The sequence below is a fragment of the Phacochoerus africanus genome, chromosome 8 (genome assembly GCF_016906955.1).
Source record: "Phacochoerus africanus isolate WHEZ1 chromosome 8, ROS_Pafr_v1, whole genome shotgun sequence".
Lineage (NCBI taxonomy): Eukaryota > Metazoa > Chordata > Mammalia > Artiodactyla > Suidae > Phacochoerus > Phacochoerus africanus.
The window spans coordinates 159,392,173-159,414,716 of NC_062551.1; the positions used below are offsets into that span (position 1 = coordinate 159,392,173).

Genomic DNA, 22,544 nt, shown 5'->3' on the forward strand with positions numbered 1-22,544 from the left:
TCTATAGAACCTGATAAGGCACTTGAGGAAATAGGTTGAGCAGTGCTTCTTCAATTCCCATGTGCATCTGAATCAAACAGCAATCGTGTTAAAGTGCAAATTCCAATTTAGCAGATCTGAGGTATAGATTTTTCATTTTTAAAAATCTCCTAAGTGATGACACCAGATTCTGAGTACTAGAGAACTAGAAGCTTTCTACAGAATCCTGTCAACCTGCTAATTAACAGTCTTTGGGTACAGCCATTCAAAACGCCCTAAAATTCTTTTTTTTTTTTTTGCTTTTTTTAGGGCCACACCTGCAGCCTATGGAGGTTCCCAGGCTACAGGTTGAATTGGAGCTACAGCTGCCGGCCTACACCACAGCCACAGCAACAAAGGATCGGAGCCGTGTCTGTGACCCACACCACAGCTCATGGCAACACTGGATCCTTAACACACTAAGTGAGGCCAGGGATAGAACCCGCATCCTCATGGATCCTAGTTGGGTTCATTAACCGCTGAGCCATTAAAGGAACTCCAAAATGCCCTAAATTCTACCTAAGCACATTCTATGGGGCTCAGTCTCCTACATTCAAGTGTCAGTGTCGGCCCTGTCAACATCCTGAGGCAGTATTTTCAAGACATTCCCCTCAGTAACTGAGATCCCATTTGCAACTCTAAGTTTGGCTGTTTAGGCAGTCAACATAACCCTGGAGAATAGGCTTGGCTTTAAAGGTAAATTTAATCAAACCCTGTGGTCACCGATGTAGACAGTGAGGGGTATGGGGCTGAGAAATCTCCAACTGCAGTACAATCGTCCATTCTCATAACCTCCCCAATCATCCCAAACACTCACCCTTTCTGGGCTGATTGTGAATACTGATGGCTTGGGTCTGATAATTTCCATCATCATTCTGTACACACACGAGGTGAGAGTCTGCCTTCTCATTGAAGCAAGCACCTCCTGCCAGGACATGCTCATTGGACTTGTTCATGGCTTTCATCATCTGCAATCAAAGAAGAGAGCTAACTTTCTTACTCTGCCAAGAATGGGCATCTTTTGGTAGGTCTGACATGGCACAACTTCATCTTCTCAAAGACAAAAGCGATTATTATTTATTAAAGTGCCAAAGGAGCTACCAAATAATGAAAAAATAAAGAAAAAAAATCAGTCACTATTAAGTAAAAATTCAATATACACAAAAGTTTTCTATGTAGTTTATAGGTGATTTGTGTTGAAACCTAAGCAAAAGACCCATTTTTGCATTTATTTTTTTGTCTTTTTATTGCTGCAATGAACTCAAGTAACTAAAATTAGTTTAGCTAATTAAACTTCGGGGAGTCCCCATTGTGGTGCAGCAGAAATGAATCCAACTAGTAACCATGAGGACACGGGTTTGATCCCTGGCCTCACTTAGTGGATTGGGGATCCAGTGTTGCTGTGAGCTGTGGTGTAGGTCGCAGATGAGGCTTGGATCCCACATTGCTTTGGCTGTGGTGCAGGCTGACAGCTGGAGCTCCAATTTGACCCCGAGCCTAGGAACTTTCATATGCCTTGGGTGCAGCCCTAAAAAGAAAAAAAAAAAATTAAACTTCCGGATTCTCTTGGAAGATATATACACTGAAATTCTAATTCCATGTCTCTTCTGTAAGTGGTATTAGGAAAACTGTACAGCTGCATGTAAATCAATGAAACTAGAACACTCTTTCACACCACGCACAAAAATACTCAAAATGGCTTAAAGACTTAAACATAAGACATGACACCATAAAACTCCTGGAAGAGAACATAAGCAAAATACTCTATGACATAAACTGTACAAACGTTTTCTTAGGTTAGTCTCTGAAGGCAATAGAAATAAAAACAAAAATAAACCAATGGGACGTAATCAAACTTACAAGATTTTGCACAGCAAAAGAAACCATCAACAAATTAAAAAAAACAACCTACAGATTGGGAGAAAATAGTTGCAAACAATGCAACGAACAAGGGCCTAATCTCCAAAATATACAAATAACTCATAAAACTCAACAACGAAAAAACAAACGCAACTGAAAAATGGGCAGAAGACCTAAACAGACATTTCTCCAAAGGAGACATATGGATGGCCAGCAGGCACGTAAAAAAATGCTTTAACATCACTATTTGAGAAATGCAAATCAAGACTACTATGAGGTACCACCTCACACCAGTCAGAATGGTCATCATTAGTAAGTATACAAATAACAAATGCTGGAGAGAGTGTGGAGAAAAGGGAACCCTTCTACACTGTTTGTGGGAATGTAAACTGGTACAACCATTATGGAGAATAGCATAGAGGTTCCTCAGAAAACTAAATCTAGAACTGCCATGTGATCCAGAAATCCCACTCTTGGGCATATTATCTGAACAAAACTATAATTCAAAAAGATACATGCACCCCTATGTTCATAGAAGCACTATTCACAATAGCCAAGACATAGAAACAACATCAATGTCTATCAATAGATGAATGTTTTAAGAAGATATTATATATATATATATATATATATATATATACATAGAATACTACTCAGCCATGAAAAAGAACAAAATAATGCCATTTGCAGCAACATGGATGCAACTAGAGACTCACACTACATGAAATAAATCAGGAGAAAGCAAAATACCATATGATGTCACTTAATATATGGAATCCATATGGCACAAATGAACCTATCTGCAAAACAGAAACAGACTCACAGACATAGAGAACAGACTTGTGGTTGCCAAGGGTGAGGGAGGAGAGAGTGGGATAGACTGGGATTTGGGGGTTGGTAAATACAAACTATTACATTTAGAATGGATAAGCAATGAGGTCTTACTGTACAGCACAGGGAACTATATCCAATCTCCTGGGAGAGACCATGATGGAAGACAAGACACATATACATGTATGACTGGGTCACTTTGCTGTACAGCAGAAATTGGCACAAAAGTGTAAATCAACTACACTTTTTTCTTTTTTTGTCTTTCCCAGGGCCACACCTGTGGCATATGGAGGTTCCCAGGGGAGGGGTCGAATCAGACCTGTAGCCACCAGTCTACGCCAGAGCCACAGCAACAAGGGATCCGAGCTGCATCTGTGACCTACACCACAGTTCACAGCAAAGCCGGATCCTCAACCCAGTGAGCAAGGCCAGGGATCAAACCTGCAGCCTCATGGTTCCTAGCTGGATTCGTTAACCACTGAGCCATGACGGGAACTCCAATCAACTATACTTTAATAAAAAAAAGTCAATAGAAAATATGGCACCACACTTCCTAACACCATACACAAAAACAAACTCCAAATGGATTAAAGACCTAGATATAAGACCAGACACTATCAAACTCCTAGAGGAAAACACAGACCACACACTCTCCGACATAAACGACAGCAACATCTTCTCAGATCCACCTCCTAGAGTATTGGCAATAAAAACAAAAATAAACACATGGGACTTAATTAAACTTAAAAGTTTCTGTACAGCAAAGGAAACCCTAAACAAAATGAAAAGACAGCCCACAGAATGGGAGAAATTATTTGCAAATGAAGTGACTGACAAGGGATTAATTTCCAAAATTTATAAACACCTCTGACTGCTCAATACCAAAAAAACAAACAACCCCATCAAAAAGTGGGCAGAAGATCTAAACAGACAGTTCTCCAAAGAAGACATACGTGTGGCCAAAAAACACATGAAAAGATGTTCAACATCACTAATCATTAGAGAAATCCAAATCAAAACCACTATGAGGCACCACCTTACACCAGCCAGAATGGCCATCATCAAAAATTCTACAAACAGTAAGTGCTAGGGAGGGTGTGGAGAAAAAGGAACCCTATTACACTGTTGGTGGGATTGTAAATTGGTGCAACCACTGTGGAAAACAGTATGAAGATTCCTCAGAAAACTAAACATAGAACTACCATTTGATCCAGCAATCCCACTCCTGGGCATTTATCCAGAGAAAACCACGACTCAAAAAGACACATGTTCTCCAATGTTCACTACACCACTATTTTCAAAAGCCAAGACATGGAAACAACCTAAATGTCCATTGACAGAGGAATGGACAAAGAAGATGTGGTACATATACACAAGGGAATATTACTCAGTCATTAAAAGGAACAAAATACCAGAATTTTTGGCAACATGGATGGACCTGGAAATTATCATGGTAAGTGAAGTGAGTCATATAGTGAGACACCAACATCAAATGCTTTCACTGACATGTGGAATCTGAAAAAAGGACAGAATGAACTTCTTTGCAGAACAGATACTGACTCACAGACTTTGAAAAACTTTTGGTTTCCAAATGAGACAGGGTGGGGGGTAGGGGGAAGCACTGAAGGTTTGGGATGGAAATGCTATAAAATTTGGTTGTGATGATTGTTGTACAACTATAAATGCAATAAAACTCATGGAGTAATTTTAAAAAAACATGGCACCAAAAGAAAAGATAACTCATATTTAAGTGTATCTGGCTTATTTTTCCATGTCCATATGAAGGAGGGCTTTCCTCTATAAATACATGAACTCCACTGTTTCTTAGTTTTACTAACTTATGTTTGACATCTTCAATGAAATCACTTACTAATATTTTTCTTTGGTCTTATTAAGAGATTTAAGGTGATAATTTACCTAACCTGGAAAAATTCACCGGCCACCATTTTGTATCTAATAAACAAATTTGAGCTTATACTCTCTTGACGTTAAAATTTGGTTTCTGGAGTTCCCGTCATGGCACAGTGGAAATGAATCCAACTGGGAACAATGAGATTGCGGGTTCGATCCCTGGCCTTTGCTCAGTGGGTTAAGGATCCCGAGTTGCCTTGAGCTGTGGTGTAGGTTGCAGATGCGGCTCGGATCCCACGCTGCTGTGGCTCTGGCGTGGGCCGGCGTCTACAGCTCCGATTCGACCCCTAGCCTGGGAACCTCCATATGCTGCCAGAGCAGCTCTAGAAAGACAAAAAGACAAAAAGTAAAATAAAATAAAATTTGGCTTCTAGCTGAAATAGGGTAACGCTAATTTGTTTGTTTTTATTTCCTATCTTTTTCTTCATGCCATCTGTTAAACTTTCTAATCCAATCCTTTGAAACTTATTTTACTCTCCTCTTCCTCTTATGTTATAAACTTCAGTACTACACTGTGAAAAACAGTAGGGTGAGTGTTCTGATACCTTTTATATTCCTACATCATTACGTTAAAAAAATGTATTGAGAGAGCTTCCTTGCCTGCCCACGTGGATATCTTATAAGCATCTTATCCTAATAAGTCTGTTCTTGCCTAAAAAAAAAAATTATTGAAATGAAATACACATGACATAAAATTCACCACTTTAAAGTGGACAAATCAGTGGCATTTAGTACATTCTCAATGTTGTACAACAACTGCTTTTATTTAGTTTCAAAACATTTCCCTCACTACAAAGTAAAATCTCTTACTCATTAACTATTTTCTTTCCATTCCCCCCTCCAACTACCAATCTGCATTCTGTCTGCTTTCTGGATATTTCCTCTAAGTGGAACCATACAATGTGTGACCACTATGTCTAGCTTCTTTCACTTAGCATAATGTTTTGGGAGCTCATTCATACTATAGTATATATCATCACTTCACTCTCTGTGATGGCTATAAAATATTTCATTGTGTCTATACACCACAATTTGTTTAACCATCCTTCTATGAACATGTGGGCTATGTTCATCTCCTGGCTGTTGTGAATAATGCTACTATGAAAGTGTGAATACATGTACTTGTTACGAGTACCTTTTTCTTTCCTTCCTTCCTTTTTTTTTTTTTTTTTTTTTGCTTTTTAGGGACATACCTGCAGCTTGTGGAAGTTCCTAGGCTAGGGATTGAATCAGAGCTGTAGCTGCTGACCTATGTCACAGGAACACCAGATCCTTAACCCACTGAGCAAGGCCAGGGATTGAATTCATGTCCTCATAGATACTAGTTGGATTCACTAACACTGAGCCACTCTTCCTGCTCATTTTTATTTTATTTTATTTTTTTAGTCTTTTTGCCATTTCTTGGGCCGCTCCCACGGCATATGGAGGTTCCCAGACTAGGGGTCTAATTGGAGCTGTAGCTGCCAGCCTACGCCAGAGCCACAGCAATGCAGGATCCGAGCCGAGTCTGCAACCATACTGTTTTCATTTCAATTTACATTCCCACCAACAGATAGGAGGGTACCCTTTTCTCCACACCTTCTCCAGCATTTGTTATTTGTGAACTTAAGAAATAACAGATGGCCATTCTGACTGGTGTGAGGTGGTATCTCACAGTAGCTTTGATTTGCATTTCTCTAATAATCAGTGATGTTGAGCATTTTTTCATATGCTTGTTGGCCATCTGTATATCTTCTAATAAGTTTCAGCACTTGTTTCCATATTACTTTTAGTTATTTTTTTGTTTTGTTTTGTTTTTGTCTTTTTTTTTTTTTTGCTATTTCTTGGGCTGCTCCCACGGCATATGGAGGTTCCCAGGCTAGGGGTTCAATCGGAGCTGTAGCCACTGGCCTATGCCACAGCCACAGCAACGCGGGATCCGAGCCGCATCTGCAAGCTACACCACAGCTCACGGCAACGCCGGATCATTAACCCACTGAGCAAGGGCAGGGACCGAACCTGCAACCTCAAGGTTCCTAGTCGGATTCGTTAACCACTGCGCCACGACGGGAACTCCCTACTTTTAGTTATTTTATGTTATTTATCTATCTATATCTAAATCTATTCTTTTGCTTTTTAGGGCTGCATCTGCAGCATATAGAAGTTCCCAGGCCAGGGGACAAATCGGAGCTACAGCTGCCAGCCTATACCACAGCCAGAGTAATGCGGGATCCAAGCAGTGTCTGAGACCTACACCACAGTTCATGGCAATGCCGGATCCCTGACCTACTGAGCAAGGCCAAGGATCAAACCTGCATCTTCATGAATACTAGTCAGGTTTGTTTCTGCTGAGCCACAACAGGAACTTCCTATATATCTATATATTTTTGTATTTTGTATTGTTTGATTTTCTGTTTCATGTCTTTATTCAATATATATTTCTTGTGCAATTACTGTAAACTAGGTAAATTGCTAAAAATACAGTAGTAAACAAGACACAGTCCCTCATGAAACTAAAAGTCTAGTAGAGAAAATAGACACTGAATAAGGAATTTAAAAATGTAGTGAGTATTACACATAGGATGTGTAGAAATTAAATGAAAACTATCTGCAATAAATATGTGAAAAAATTAAAACTTATCTGAGAAAATTCCATCTAAACTGAAATCTAAAAAAATGAATAGGAGTTATGTAAATGCAGAGCAGGGAAAGTGCAACAATAAGGAATAGCTTGTGCAAAGGCTATAAGCAAAAGAAAAACAAAGTTTGGGGCATGATAAGAAAAACTAAAAGTACTAATAAAGAAAAATGAGTGAGACAAAAAGTGGAATGTTGTGGTGATTAAATGAAATAATATACAAGAAATTACTTTTACAACTATAATGTGAAGAGAATTATTAGACACAACATAATTCAACCGTCTGAGATGAGAGATAAAATTACACTGAGTTGAAACAAAAAACTGAATCAGAAAGAAAGTCAGTCTGCTAAAACACGTAAGAAAAATAAGTGATATATAAGTGGTAGACTTTACTGAAAATGAAATGTAGTAAATGACTAGTTACTTTTTTTGAACAAAGACTTCTGAACCTGTACAACCCTAAACCTAGAAGGCAGAATTCAGAAAAAGACAGATAACATGGATGACAGTTGTCATGAATGTCCTCAGTCAAGTACTGAAATAATTATGGGGCCTCATCGTTTTTACAGATATACTTGTATAAAAAGATCCCAATTACCAAACACAAATGCACCATCTTGCAAAAACCAAGGACAGCGGTGTATATTATCCATTAAGGAACGACATCTGATCAATCTCACTTCTGGACGACAAGTTCCCAGACGCCAAGCATGTCTTATTCATCTTTGCATTTCACATCAGAATATATTTAATAGATATTTGTGAAATAGATAAGAAAACTTCAAATATGAAAAATAAAAAAAAGTTTTCAAAGCATAGTCTCTTAAAAGACTAGGGCAGGCAGGAGTTACCATCGTGGTGCAGCAGAAATGAATCGGACTAGGAACCATGAAGTTGTGGGTTCGATCCCTGGCCTCGAGAAGTGGGTTAAGGATCTGGCATTGCCATGAGCTGTGGTGTAGGTGGAAGATGCAGCTCGGATCTGATGTTGCTGTGGCTGTGGCATAGGCCAGCAGCTGTTGCCCCGATTCAACCCCTAGCCTAGGCACCTCCCTGCGCTGCGGGTGTGGCCCTAAAAAGCAAAAACAATGACAACAACAAAAATAAAAGGAAATAATAATAAAAAAAAAAGACTAGGGCACAAATTACATAAAAATAGTTCACTTTAAAGAATCGACAATACCTACTTTAGTGCATCTATTACCATTTTATATTCCAAGGCAGGAGTATCTGACAGCTAAAAACTGCTGATTGCAACCCAGAAAAAATTAAGCACGCATTCTAACTATTCTTTTCTAGTGTCCTGAAAAAAGCCATCAGGTAGAAAGCCATGCAGTAAATGCTTTCTCTATATAGGTCATTCCCACATAATAATACCGAGCCCCAAGCTTGCAAGTACAGTAAGACGACATCTGTATGATTTTAAATGTATATCAAGTACAAAATGTTTATTGAATGTACAAATGAATAAGCCAATAAATGGCTGAATGAGTAAGGAAAAAAGGAAGAAAGGAAAGAAAGAGAAGGAGAGAAGAAATTATTCTAAACCAAGGGGAAGAAGTTATTGAGTTACCACTCTGCCTAATAAAACAACAACTTTTAACATTATATCAAACTAAGTTTTAAAATTACTATTAGACACTTTAGAGCCGATTTTAGGAAATTTTTAAATTCAAGAACTACTTCACATGGCAACTAGGCAAGAACAGTATTTCCATAATTCTGTTAATGTGTGTTTAATATGTACAATTTCATTTTAGTTACAAAATACAGCTTAGTTCAAAAGCAATCATTTGCTTTCAAAATCTTATTTAAAAGTCATCTGGGAACTAACAACACAGGAGCTACGCTTAAACATTAAGGATAGTAAAAAAGATAAAAAGAGGAGAATAAAAAGATCCCACCACTAATATTATAAAGCTAATTTTATACCTCAATCAAAATGCAAATCTGTCACTGATTATCATAGAATCAAAATGTCAAAATACAACAAATGACTAAATAAATCACAAATTTAATATCTTGCCTTTCTGTTATGAAATTCTCTACCACTGGTAGACTGATTTCACTGACAATTAAAAATTTATATATAATCATCTATTTTTCACCTTCATTTATGATATTCAATTATGAAATATATGCCTTCATGGTACATCTTACCTCATTGTATCTGTTGCTGGGAATTTTGATGCTGGTTTTCCGAACTTCCATATCAACCACCAAACCTTGAACTACTGGCAACGTGTATTGGTAATTTCTAAAGTCCTAGGCAAAAGCAGATTGAAGTGGAATAAAGAATTCATCAGTGGGAGGACTCGATTTATAGTACTAAAATTGGCACAAATAAGAAGAACATCAAAATTGAAAGATCTCATTTATTTAAAGAATAAGAAAATGTATAGTGGAAGCCCCACTGTGTGCATTCTAGCTCTCCAATTAGACTGTAAACTCTTATAAGGGAGCATACCAAAAAGTTTTACATAGCCTTTATATACAATATTAAACAAGTACTTGAATGTTTATCCTACTTTATCATCATTTAACAACTTCCGTATTTATTTGTTAACTCTCCTCTCTCTAAAGTAAGCTCAGAGAGTGCTCACTTGTTCTGCTCTTCTTATATCCCAAGTGCTGGAACATCCTAGGGACTCAATAAATATATGTAGAGTAAAACACACATGCAAACACGCAACACATCCAGTTTGGCTGAAGTAAAGTGAGCAAGAGAGGTAGGAGTTGAGGTCAAAGTGAGACCACACAGCTGAGCTCACAGGGTCTTGCAGATCACCATAAGGACCTGTTTCTTTACTTTGAGGCTTCTGACCTATTTTCACAGATCTCTCTGATTTTCTCTGTAAAGAATAGATGGAAATGCAGCAAAAATAGAAGAAAATCAGATAAACATGATAAAAATAATCCAGCCAGGTAAAATAGTGATAACTCGACCCAAAATGTTAACAGTTAAAAAGGTAGTGAGAAGTTATCAGATTCTAGATATATTCTGAAGGGAAAACCAACAGTACTTGCCACTAGATTAGTGCAGATTATGCCAAAAAGACCAGAGTCAAAGATTATGAATTTTATGGCCTGGGCAAGTAGAAGACGGGGACTGCCATTTACTGAGACGTAGAATGATGTTAAGGAGAAGGTGGCAAGTCAGAAGCCTGCAGGAGAAGAACCTACGGTACCCTGGAGGCTAAGAAAAGAAAATGCGTAGATACTAGGAAGCTGTTGAATTGAACTATGCGAAAATTGTCTTCTGATTGCTTCTATTCTACTCAGGGAAACTGAGGAAAGTAGAGGAGGCCCTGCAAGCTTGGGAAGAGGTCATGTACAAAAAGCCATCTAGGAGGGCAGGAATGTATCATGGACCAGGAAGGACTGCCATGTAGGTCTTACAGCTTCCTTAGTAGTACTGGTCATGACTCTAACCTGATGCCAGTGAGCAGGCTACTCTCATGTCCTCACTCACTTCGAGGCTTAGATGTAAGCTGCCAATGAAGGAAGAATTAGATCCACACAAGAAAAATCAATCTCTTTTCTTCCCTTCCTTCCTTTTCCTTCCTCCCTCCCTCCCTCCTTCTTTCTCTCTTTCTTTCTCCAATCCCTCCTTTCCTTCCTTTTTAAGGGCCGTACCTGTGGTATATGGAAGTTTCCCAGCTGCAGCTGCTGCCACTGTAGCTGCCAGCCTGTGCCAGAGCCACAGCAACAATAGATCTGAGGCGCTTCTGTGACCTACACTGTAGCTTGAGGCAACACCATATCCTTAACCCAAGGAGTGAATCCAGAGATTGAACCCACATCCTCGTAGAGACTATGTAGGGTTCTTAACCCACTGAGCCACAACAGGAACTCCCAATTGACTTTTTTTTTGGTCTTTTGTCCTTTTTAGGGCCACATCCGAGGTATATAGAGCCAGGCTAGGGGTCCAATCAGAGCTACAGCTGCCAGCTTATGCCACAGCCACAGCAACGCCAGATCTGAACCGCATCTGCAACCTACACTACAGCTCACGGCAACACCGGATCCTTAACCCACTGAGTGAGGCCAGGGATCGAACCCTCAATCTCATGGTTCCTAGTCGGATTCATTATTGCTGTGCCATGATGGGAACTTCCCAACTGACTTTTGATAAAGGCGCAAAGGCAAGTTAATGAAGAAAGAACAGTTCTTTCAACAATGGTACTGAAATGATTGGACAAGTGGGAAAAGTAAAAATCTTCAAACAATGCCTCATAATCATCAACAAAAATTAAGTAAAAATTGATCACAGACCTAATATAAAACATAAAACTACAAACCTTTAAGAAGAAAACCTGGGAGAAAATGCCTGTAATGTTAAGTTTCAGCTGATGGGTTTTTAGATATGATACAAAAAGCATAATCCATAAGAAATAAATTGGATTTCAACAAAATTAAAAAATTTTGATCTGTGAAAGACACTTAAGATCATAAAAAAAACTACAGACTGGGAGAAAATATTTTAAAATAATAACAATTTACTATTTTCATTTTCAGAATACATGAAATACTCTCAAAACTCAACAAGAAAACAACAACCATTTTTAAAATGGGCAAAGATCTAAACATTCACTAAAGACATAAAGAGGGCGAAATAATCACATGAAAAGATGCTCTAAATCATTTACCACAGGAAACATTCAAATTAAAATCAGAAAAATTAAAACCACCAGACTCCTATGGGAATAGCAAAGAATTTCTTTTAAAAAAAGGAGAAACTGGAGTTCCTGTCATGGCGCAGTGGTTAACGAATTCGACTAAGAACCATGAGGTTGCAGGTTCGATCCCTGCCCTTGCTCAGTGGGTTAAGGATCCAGTGTTGCCGTGAGCTGTGGTGTAGGTTGCAGACGCGGCTTGGATCCTGAGTTGCTGTGGCTCTGGTGTAGGCTGGCGACTACAGCTCTGATTCGACCCCTAGCCTGGGAACCTCCATATGCTGGGGGTGTGGCCCTAGAAAAGACAAAAAGACAAAAAGGCAAAAAAAAAAAAGACAAATAACAAGTGCTGGCCAAAAAAAAATTAATAATTTTTGTACCTAATGAATGCAAAGTACTGCAGGCATTCTGCAAAACAAATTCACAGTTCCTTATAATGCTAAATATAAAATTTGGCTCAACTATCCCATCCCCAGAGAAATGAAAACTAACATTCACACAAAATTTCCTACATGAATGTTTATGGCTGCTTCATTCACAGTCACCTGAAACTAGAAACCCAAGCATTCAACAGGTGAATGGATCTACTCAGCAATAAAATGAATGACCTATTGATTCTGAAGGGTATCAGAATGTACCACCCCAAATATGCCCCCTGTTAATCAGCCTTTGGCCAGCCTAATTTATAGGACCCCCGCTGAAGAGCCTAAGATGAGTAGAGGAAAAAGATTTTACTTCCTTTCCAACAATGTATGTTAACAGCACTTATTAATCTCAAATGCATTATGACAAGTAAAAGAAGCCAGACTGAGAAGGCTACATGCTGTGTAATTTCCATTATAGGACAGTCTGAACAAACTAAAACTATAGGGACAAAGGATCAATGGTTACCAGATATTAGGAGTGTACCAGCAAATTTTCTAGAGTGATAAAATGGTTCTCTACCTTGACTGTGACAGAGGTAGTAATGCAAATGTATACATTTGTCAAAACTCTCGGAAATGTATTCCAAAAACAGGGAATTTCAATGTACATAGATTAAAAAAATTTTAATGAAAGAGGTAGATTTAAGTAGGGTTTATATTTTGCCAGGCTATCACAACAGAGAGTAAAAGAGAGAAAGAAACCAGAATTTAAGTAAAAGTGATTTTAATTATAAAACTATGGAATCCTAATAAAGATAAAGAGAAAAGCAAGGGGAGTGAGAAACAAAGAAAAGGTGTTGAAATCAAAAGATGTAAATCCGGAGTTCCTGTCGTGGCGCAGTGGTTAACGAATCCGACTAGGAACCATGAGGTTGTGGGTTCGGTCCCTGCCCTTGCTCAGTGGGTTAACGATCCGTCGTTGCCGTGAGCTGTGGTGTAGGTTGCAGACTCGGCTCGGATCCTGCGTAGCTGTGGCTCTGGCGTAGGCCGGTGGCTACAGCTCCGATTGGACCCCTAACCTGGGAACCTCCATATGCCGCGGGAGCGGCCCAAAGAAATAGCAAAAAGACAAAAAAAAAAAAAGATGTAAATCCTAGCAAACTAGAGAGGAAGTGATGATGTGGATACTTCAAGATACTTCAATAGATAATATTTTATAAATGAATTGACATAGATATAAAAATCTTCGATTGCTGTTGCTAGATTATAGGATAAATATCTCCTTTTCATTCCAAAACAAATTACAGTTAGTAAGAAAAATCATCTTGTCAAAACTGTGACTAAAAGCTAGAGTTACCACAGAGGTACAAAGGGAAGGGGACTGGTAGAGAAGAAGACAGAGAGATAGCTTGATTCAAGCAGAATTTAAAATTTTCTACTTCAGGGCAAGATGGAGAAAGCGGGACTGGATTTACCCTCCTGCCTTAACCAAAAAACTGCACAAAACACAGGAAACAATGATTTCCAAGACATTGAATCTCAGGCACCAAGGACAGTTATCAGAGAGACATGATACAAACAAGAAGAGCTTTATGATGGTCCAGGTTATGCTTTAGGAGAGCTTCCAAGTTCAGATGCAGGGAACCCAGGCAGAGGCTGACAGGTTTTCTGAGTTGAGGAAACAAAACTGAAAATCAAGAAAATCCGGAGTTCCTGTTGTGGCACAGTGGTTAGCAAATCTGACTAGGAACCATGAGGTTGCGGGTTCGATCCCTGGCCTTGCTCAGTGGGTTAAGGATCCGGTGTTTCCGTGAGCTGTGGTGTAGGTCGCATATGGGGCTCGGATCTGGCATGGCTGTGGCTCTGGCATAGGCCGGTGGATACAGCTCTGATTCGACCCCTAGCCTGGGAACCTCCATATGCTGAGGGAAGCAGCCCTAGAAAAGGAAAAATGACAAAGAAAGAAAGAAAGAAAGGAGAGAGAGAGAGAGAAAGAGAGAGAGAGAGAGAGAGAAAGAAAGAGAAAGAGAGAGAGAAAGAGAGAAAGAGAAAGAGAGAGAGAAAGAGAAAAAGAGAGAAAGAGAGAAAGAGAGAAAGAGAGAAAGAGAGAAAGAGAGAAAGAGAGAAAGAGAGAAAGAGAGAAAGAAAGAAAGAAAGAAAGAAAGAAAGAAAGAAAGAAAGAAAGAAAGAAAGAAAGAAAGAAAGAGAAAATCCAAGGTAAAGTTCATGGACAAAGTATCAGAGAGGGGAAAACTGCCGAGAAAGAACTATAAAAATCTGCAGAGGGTCCCTTCCAGTATTCAGCAGTGTTCCAATGAGGAAATACATACAAGGAAACATCTTCTTTTTTTTTTTTTTTTTGGTCTTTTTAGGGCCTCACCCTCAGCATATGGAGATTCCCAGGCTAGGGGTCAAGATGGATCTATAGCTGCTGGCCTAAACCACATCCACATCGACGTGGGATCCTAACTGCATCTGTGACCCACACCACAGCTCATGGCAACGCTGGATCCTTAACCCACTGAGTGAGGCCAGGGGTAGAACCTGTGTCCTCACAGATGCTAGTCAGATTCGTTTCTGCTGAGCTACAATGGGAACTCCCACAAGGAAACTTCCTGAGTTTAAGAAATGAATGATTATTGGGAGCATTATCTGATATACAGGTCTGGGAATGGTGCCTACACCTGAAATCCAGAGAGAAAACCCTCATAATTCATGGGCATTGTAGAGTTCTACTGTATAATAAAGAATTTGGCTGACCTCTGCCCCAGTTCCTGGGAGGTGGCCTCTAAACCCTTAGAGATCCTTGAATCGCAGGAGTACTTTTGTTATTCCTGGTAGACCCTGATAGTCTGTATCAATTTGGTGATATTTATGCTAACAGGATGATGCAGGGTGGAGGGTGGCCATTGCAGAAACAGCAACCATGTGATGAGAGACTGGGGCTCTGAAGCACATGATATCAGCCTGACTTCTGGGGGCTAAGGAGGGCGTGGAGGCTGAGTTCAATCACATGGCCAATGATTCAATTTCCTAGTAAGGAAACTCCAATAAAAAGTCAGGACACACAAGCTCAGGAGCTTAATCTGTGCATAATGTTACACATCAGTGTACATTCTATATCTACATTCAATATCTTTTTAGGGCTGTACCCACAGCAGATGGAGGTTCCCAGGCGAAGGGTGGAATTGGAACTGCAGCTGCCAGCCTATACCACAGCTCACAGCAATGCCAGATCCTTAACCCACTGAGCGAGGCCAGGGATAGAACCCAGTCCTCATGGATACTAGTTGGGTTTGTTATCTGCTGAGCCACAATGGGAACTCCTACATTCAATATCTTTTAAATACAAAGGACACTGTTAGAAATACAGATGCTAAAAGACTTAAGCACCAGCAGGTCTACACTACAAGAAACATTGGAGGAAATCTTTCAGGCAAAAGGACAATGAGATCAGATGGAAATACAGATTTACACAAAGGAGTGAAGGGCAATAGAAATGGCAACTACACAGGTAAATCTACAAGAACTTTTCTTATTGTTTGAATCCCTTTACAAGATAAGTAGAATTATAACTACAACCACATGACAGAGTGAGGAAATAAACAAATCAAGTCCCCAGAAGCAACTAAAAAGCTGGGTAAATTTATTTAAAAAACAAAACTATTTTCGTGCCCTGGAATTAGACCAAAGGCATATGACACACTGAGAAGTGTTTATTCATGAAAACTACTGAACTTCAAGAAAGAAGAGTAGAGTTGAATCTGTTGATATTCTTGCCTGGGGCTGACCTGAGCCATGCCCAGTAGTCCAACCAAGGCAAGGTAGTTTGTGAAAACAATAAGGTTTGCTGTTTGAAGGATCCTGCCTGACTAAGAGCATCATCAGTTAACGTGGTAATCTTGGCTTCTGAAAAGAACAGCTCTGTTAGTCTGAGTTGCCAGCCTACTTAGGGCAAGTAATGAGCAGGCAGACTAGTCAGAGATTTAACAAAGAGTTCTGGGAGTAAGACAGCCATAGGGAATTTCAAAAACTCTCCAAATACCCAGATGAACCTTAGTCTGTGCACATGTACAGCAGAAACCTTAGTGGGCCCAAGCCAACCAACCTCCTTGGTCAGCAGAGTCAGACCCCAAGCATGTGCAGAGGAGACATAAGAGAGTCCAGCGGAAAGGAAAAGAATGACATTTGTTTGAATCCCTGTCCACACACAGATATATCAAAAAAGAATAGACGTCTTATTGGCCAGAGGTATTTGAACAGAATCTCTGACCACTCTTTGGCTAAACAGTAAGCCCCAGGATGCCAGGCTTAAAATCAAAACAAGACATAGCGGTTTAAGTATACACTACTCCTCACGATAATCCTGCAAGGTCACTTAGATGGTAAGTGTATAACTAAGGGCCGGAATCCTGGACTATTTCACTCCAAAGCTCTATATACTTTCCAAAGAATACACATGTTCTGTTCTGTTCCTTTCCTTCAAAATAAATCTTCACCTCCCTGTAGTGGCAGGGTATTAAGAAAATAATAAAATCCCTATCTTCCTTCTCCCATAAAAACTCTATCAAGGAAAAAGAAAATAAAAATTCCCAACTTACTGCAAGAAGATTCATGATGGTATGCCCCGTCTCTCCAAACAATGGCTTCCGAAATCTGACACTGAACAGTGGGCATGGATAAACTAAGGAAATGAGAAATGGTCATACTAAGTTTGGCAGCTTAAAATTCTGGTACAAGAATTTTTCATAAAATTCTCAAAATATAATTAGAATGACTTAACTAGAGCATATGAAATTTAGGGCTCAAAAAGTATTTATCATGACAGCATCACAGAAACATTTGGAGCCTTCTACAAACCACACTAGAGGAAGTCTTTCGATGCAGTGGTTTCAAAAATGAGCTACATGGTCTTAGGAAGCACTCTTTTCTAAACTGGATTAATATGATCCAGGAAAGAAGTATCTCCTGATTCCTCTGTGCTCAGGAAGGCTAGAAGAGTTCACTCCTACACATTTCAAACAGGACCTTCTTAGAAAAGCTAAACCCCAGGTGATCCTATTAGCTGGCTTACTCCTTGAACTTTATAGTTTCAACTGCCTGTACAAGATGGGAAGATAAAAATGTTGTTTCCTCTGCATACAATCCTTCCCTTTCTCTACTTCATTCAGCTGATTCATACGCATCTTTCATAGTTTAATCCAAAGACACCTTGGTCCTTCATTCTTGGTGAAGTTAATTTCTGTATGTCTTCCTTACAAAGGTTCCCAAGAGCCTATAACCACATCTCAGCCCTTTCTTTTTTTCTTTCTTCTTTCTTCCTTCCTCCCTTTCTTTTTCTTTCTTTTCTTTTTATGGCTGCAACTCTGGCGTGTGGAAATTCCCAGGCTAGGAGTCGAATGGGAGTTGCAGCTGACTGAGGCCTACACCATGGCCATAGCAACACTGGATCCAAGCCACATCTGCAATCTGAAGCTTGGGGCAACACTGGATCCTTAACCCACTGAGCAAGACCAAGGATCAAATCTACATTTTCACAGACACCATGTCAGGTGGTTAACCCACTGAACTCCAACTTAGTCACTTATGAATTCCCACAATTTATTGCATGTAGTAGGTCTTTATTAAATTCTTATTGAATGAACTAATAAATTAGTGAAAGAATAAAGCTAACTTGCTGAAAATATATACTGGTCAATGGCTTATAAAATAATTCTTCATTATCTCATTTGATCCTCTTAATAATACTATGCAATATAAAAGGCAAGTATTATCTCCAGTTGCATAAGAAACTGACAATTGACAACCTGCGTGACACCCAAAGTTACATAGTTAGTAAGTGGCAGAGTTAAGAACCTTATTCAAGTGATCTGATTCCAAGACCAGGACAACTTTGATCAGGAGAAGACATAAAGTTTAAAATAAGCTTGCATTTAGACTTTAACGTCTTTAGAAACAACCCCAGGAAGTTCCCATGGGTTAAGAATCCGACTAGTATCCATGAGGATGTGGGTTCAATCCCTGGCCTTGCTCAGTGGGTCAAGGATCCGGCGTTGCCATGAGCTGTGGTGTAGGTCGCAGACACAGCTCAGATCCAATGCTGCTTTGGCTGTGGTGTTGGCTGGCAGCTGTAGCTCCGATTCAACCCCTAGCCTGGAAACTTCAACATGCTGCAGGTGCAGCCCTAAAAAGCACAGACACACACACACATGCACACACACAAAATCCACCCCCCCCAAAACCAAATAAACAAATGAAAAACAACAAAAAAAGAAACAATTTCAGCTTAGTTGCACAATACAATCGTGAGCAAGGAAGCTCTTCTGCCGCTTACTTTACCAGTGGAGTGATCTCTACACTGCTAGCTTCCAGCGCCTGTTATATTATATAAAATATAATTCTCATTACTAGCTGCCAAACAAGTCACAAAAAACATGCTCACCATATATAGATACTACAAAAAATAAGTTACTTTAAGTTGAAATTCATTCTTTCTGAAGATGATCATGTATCTATCAGTTAGCCTGTAAAACTAGTAAGTTTCAAGGCAATAATCACTAACTTCCTCATTTGTTACTTTGAGCCTTTCCCATTATAGCCAAAACAAGTAGAAACACTGGTCAAATCTAGCTTCTGCTACTTCAAAAGCCTACTTCTGTTTAAATGGATCACCAGGGGACTCCGCATGTCACAAGTCTTTGTTTAGTCATCAATCTTGGTCATATGGCTTATAAGAGAGTATTTTACACTTACGTCGATATTCAGCTCCAAGTCTCAACATTAGTCGGATGGGAAACACTTTAGCCCAAGGAGTTTCCCATTTCTGGATGAGAATCCCAAATAAGTAAGGTGGGGTTGGGAGGACTAGGTCTTGCAGTGACTGGTAGGTAGATGTCACATATAAGAATCCACCATGTTCTTTACTGCCAAGGAAACTTTGACTAAAGAAGGAATGTCCCAGGTTGCCTACAACATTCCCTAAAACAAAAAAGTACATTAATTACTATCAATAAATCAATCATGTTTTTAAGAATCATTATCATCAGTACTGGGCCAGACACTACCAAACATGAATTCCCAACCTTTCACTATGAAATACCTATGTTTATAAAGTTGTTCTAAAATAAATGGCATTTATTAAATGAAAATTTGTTTTCCACTTATATTACCCTTCTGGTGCATATGAAATACCTTGTGTTATCACACTGTAGTTTGTCTGGCTACAAGCCAAAAATATTGATGCCTTCTTTTAGATTATACAACTTTATTGTATGAATTAGTTTGGAGGTCTCAGGATAAGAATCATTGCCTCAAAGGTCACAAAAAAATGTCAAGATTAGGTACCTGCACTCACAGAGTTTACAATCCCATTGAATAAATAAATTCAACTGATGAACATAACGAATTAAGACATTAAGTACAGTTATAACTATGAGATATTAAGGGACGAAAATTTATGGAGAAAGTAGTACCACAGATAGGATTTATTCTGATTTTGGTCAAGACAAATACAAAACACAAACAACTTAGGGCTTATTCAAATTCATATTAGGCAGGGTTGGTTTTTTCCTTTTAATTGCAAATGCTCCTAAATAAGACTTTCTAATTCAAATATTTTTTGAATGAAACTAACAAATCACCCCTTCATTAAGGATACATTTTCCTCAGTTTAGAATTACAAAAGAACTTCCTGACGAGAGCTGTTCAATAATGTAACAGCGGACTTGTTCACTAGACAAGGGCAAGCTTCCTCTGATACCTCTGAAAGAAACAACAGCAAATACACAAAGTGCCATCAGAGAAGTTAATGCTTACTTTCCTTGAAAACTAGAGTCTATTTGCAAAACAGTTCAGTGATGGCTCATAAAATCCTTGGGTGAAGAAGCACCTATGCCAATAGTAAGGTCCACAAGTGAGGGGAACACGTCCCCATAAAACCCAGAGGCTTGTGGCTGAAAGCCATGTTCACGTCATCATCTGCCAAACACCGGTAGTACCCTTGCCCCAAGATTAAACAAATGTGGCTGCACATTTAAGCTGTTGGGCCAGATGATAAAATAATCTCCACATCAAGGAACTAGTATGTTATTTTAAAAAAAAAATCATAGATTTTGGAGTCAGGGAGACATGGATTTGAACATTAGTTCAATCACACTATTATGAAATGGGGGTAAGTTACTTGAATTCTGTGAGCCTCAACCTCTGTGATAATTGGGGAAGATTACACTAAATTTCAGACTTGATGTGAATTAATAATATCAAATGGCACCTTGCACAGTGTTCTCAAAGTTTTAATTATTGTTTTTATAGTGCAAATATACATATAATGATCAAACATTATAAAACTTGTTTTTCTTTGCTTTACCAAAATTTTTATTTTATTATTATTTATTATATTTTTTAGGGCCATACTTGCAGCATATGGAAGTTTCCAGGCTAGGGGTTGAATCAGAGCTTTCCACCTCCAATTTAAAAATTAGTCAACGAATACTATGAAGCAACCAGGTGTCAGGCACTGTGCTAGGCAATGGAATTACAATGGGAAAAAAAGAATGTCTATAATCCTTGCCCTCACGTAATTTAGTCAAGAGAGAGAAAAGGATCAATTAAATCATTATTTGAATTAATAAAAAGGTAAAACAGTGAATGTGATATGAGTTCCACTATGCCATACTTTTTCTCTTTTTCTTCTTTAGGGCTGTACCCATGGCATATGGAAGTTTCCGGGCTAGGAGTCAAACTGGAGCTGCAGTTGCTGGCCTATGCCACAGCCACAGCCACAGCAATGCCCAATCTGAGCCACAGCTTGCGGCAACATGGGATCCTTAATCCACTGAGCAAGGCCAGGGATTGAACCTGCATCCTCATGGATACTGGTCAGGTTCTTAATCTGCTGAGCCACAACAGGAACTCCCATTTGCTTTATCAAAAATTTTAGTATAAGATTTGTATAAATTTTCATCTTTTCACTTGAGTAGGTGCAGGAAGAGAGAGAATGGGAAACAAAAGAGAGCGATTTTTTCCCCTCCACAAGGTAGAGTGCACAAGAGCAGTCCTCCACAGCTCTAAGGAGAGCACAATGGTCACCTTTCGTAAGAATCCCCTTGTGAATACAGCTCAGAGGTGAGAACTGCATAGAGCTTGGTGCTCAAAATATTCATTGAGTATGCTTTTGGGATTTCCCTATTAGAGACTGCAATCTGTTACTGGGTATTCTTCCAGAGATAGTGATAACCTTCCTGCTTCTACCACCTAACAACCTTCCTCTCCATCCCATTCACACTCAGATTCACCATTATGTCCCCTCACATTTTAAAATCTTTTATTCTTTAAGCATTTCCTTTCTTAAAAATTAAAAAATGGATAGATCTCTATTAATTCTAATAAATGATTTCGTTTAGACTGTGATCACCTCATCTACAAACAAGTAATACTCCATGGGTATAGATATCAACAAAAATAAAACACTGGGTATGAGACGTTGACAAAAAAGTTTTCATTTGAAGACTTACACTGACACACCAACATTAAAAAGAATGTCAATAGAAGACGATGCCAGCAATGAAAGTGAAGTCATATTCAAAGAGATAATAACTAAGGATTTTCCAAACTAAAGAAAGAAATGCATTTTCAAATCAAAGGTATGCTTTAAAATTTGTTTTAAAATATTCTAAATACATTTCTATATGTTAATTCTTAGACTGAGAGAAACCTCTACATTAAAAAATGAAAGATCTGGAGTTCCCGTCGTGGTTCAGCGGTTAATGAATCTGACTAGGAACCATGAGGTTATTGGTTCGATCCCTGGCCTCTCTGAGTGGGTGAAGGATCTGGTGTTGCTGTAAGCTGTGGTGTAGGTCGCAGATACGGCTTGGATCTGGCCTTGCTGTGGCTATGACGTAGGCTGGCAGCTGTAGCTCCGATTCAACCTCTAGCCCTGGGAAACTCCATATGCTTTGGGTGCTTTTTTTCCTAAAAAGGAAAAAAAAAAAGAAAGAAAAGAAAAGATCCAGAAACAACCTAAATGTCCATCAACAGATAAATGGATTAAGAAGATGTGGTACATATACACAATGGAATACTACTCAGCCACAAAAAATAACAAAATAATGCCATTTGTAACAACATGGATGGAACTAGATATTCTCATACTAAGTGAAGTAAGTTAGAAAGAGAAAGTCAAATGCCACATGATATCACTTATATGTGGAATCTAAAATACGGCACTAGATGAACCTATCTACAGAACAGAAACAGATTCAC

The 22,544-nt window shown here is 39.0% G+C and overlaps 1 protein-coding gene across 2 annotated transcripts in view; it reads right to left on the bottom strand.

Annotated features, from left to right (window-relative positions):
• ZFYVE9 (zinc finger FYVE-type containing 9) overlaps positions 1–22,544 on the bottom strand; it is a 188,831-nt gene that overhangs the window by 13,660 nt on the left and 152,627 nt on the right. For both annotated transcript variants that reach the window (XM_047789117.1, XM_047789116.1), the window contains 4 exons: positions 19,035–19,259; positions 16,883–16,965; positions 9,401–9,505; positions 836–986 (listed from right to left, as the gene is read on the bottom strand). In XM_047789117.1, coding sequence (XP_047645073.1) covers positions 836–986; positions 9,401–9,505; positions 16,883–16,965; positions 19,035–19,259 — 564 coding nt within the window. The remainder of the gene's footprint in view (positions 1–835; positions 987–9,400; positions 9,506–16,882; positions 16,966–19,034; positions 19,260–22,544) is intronic.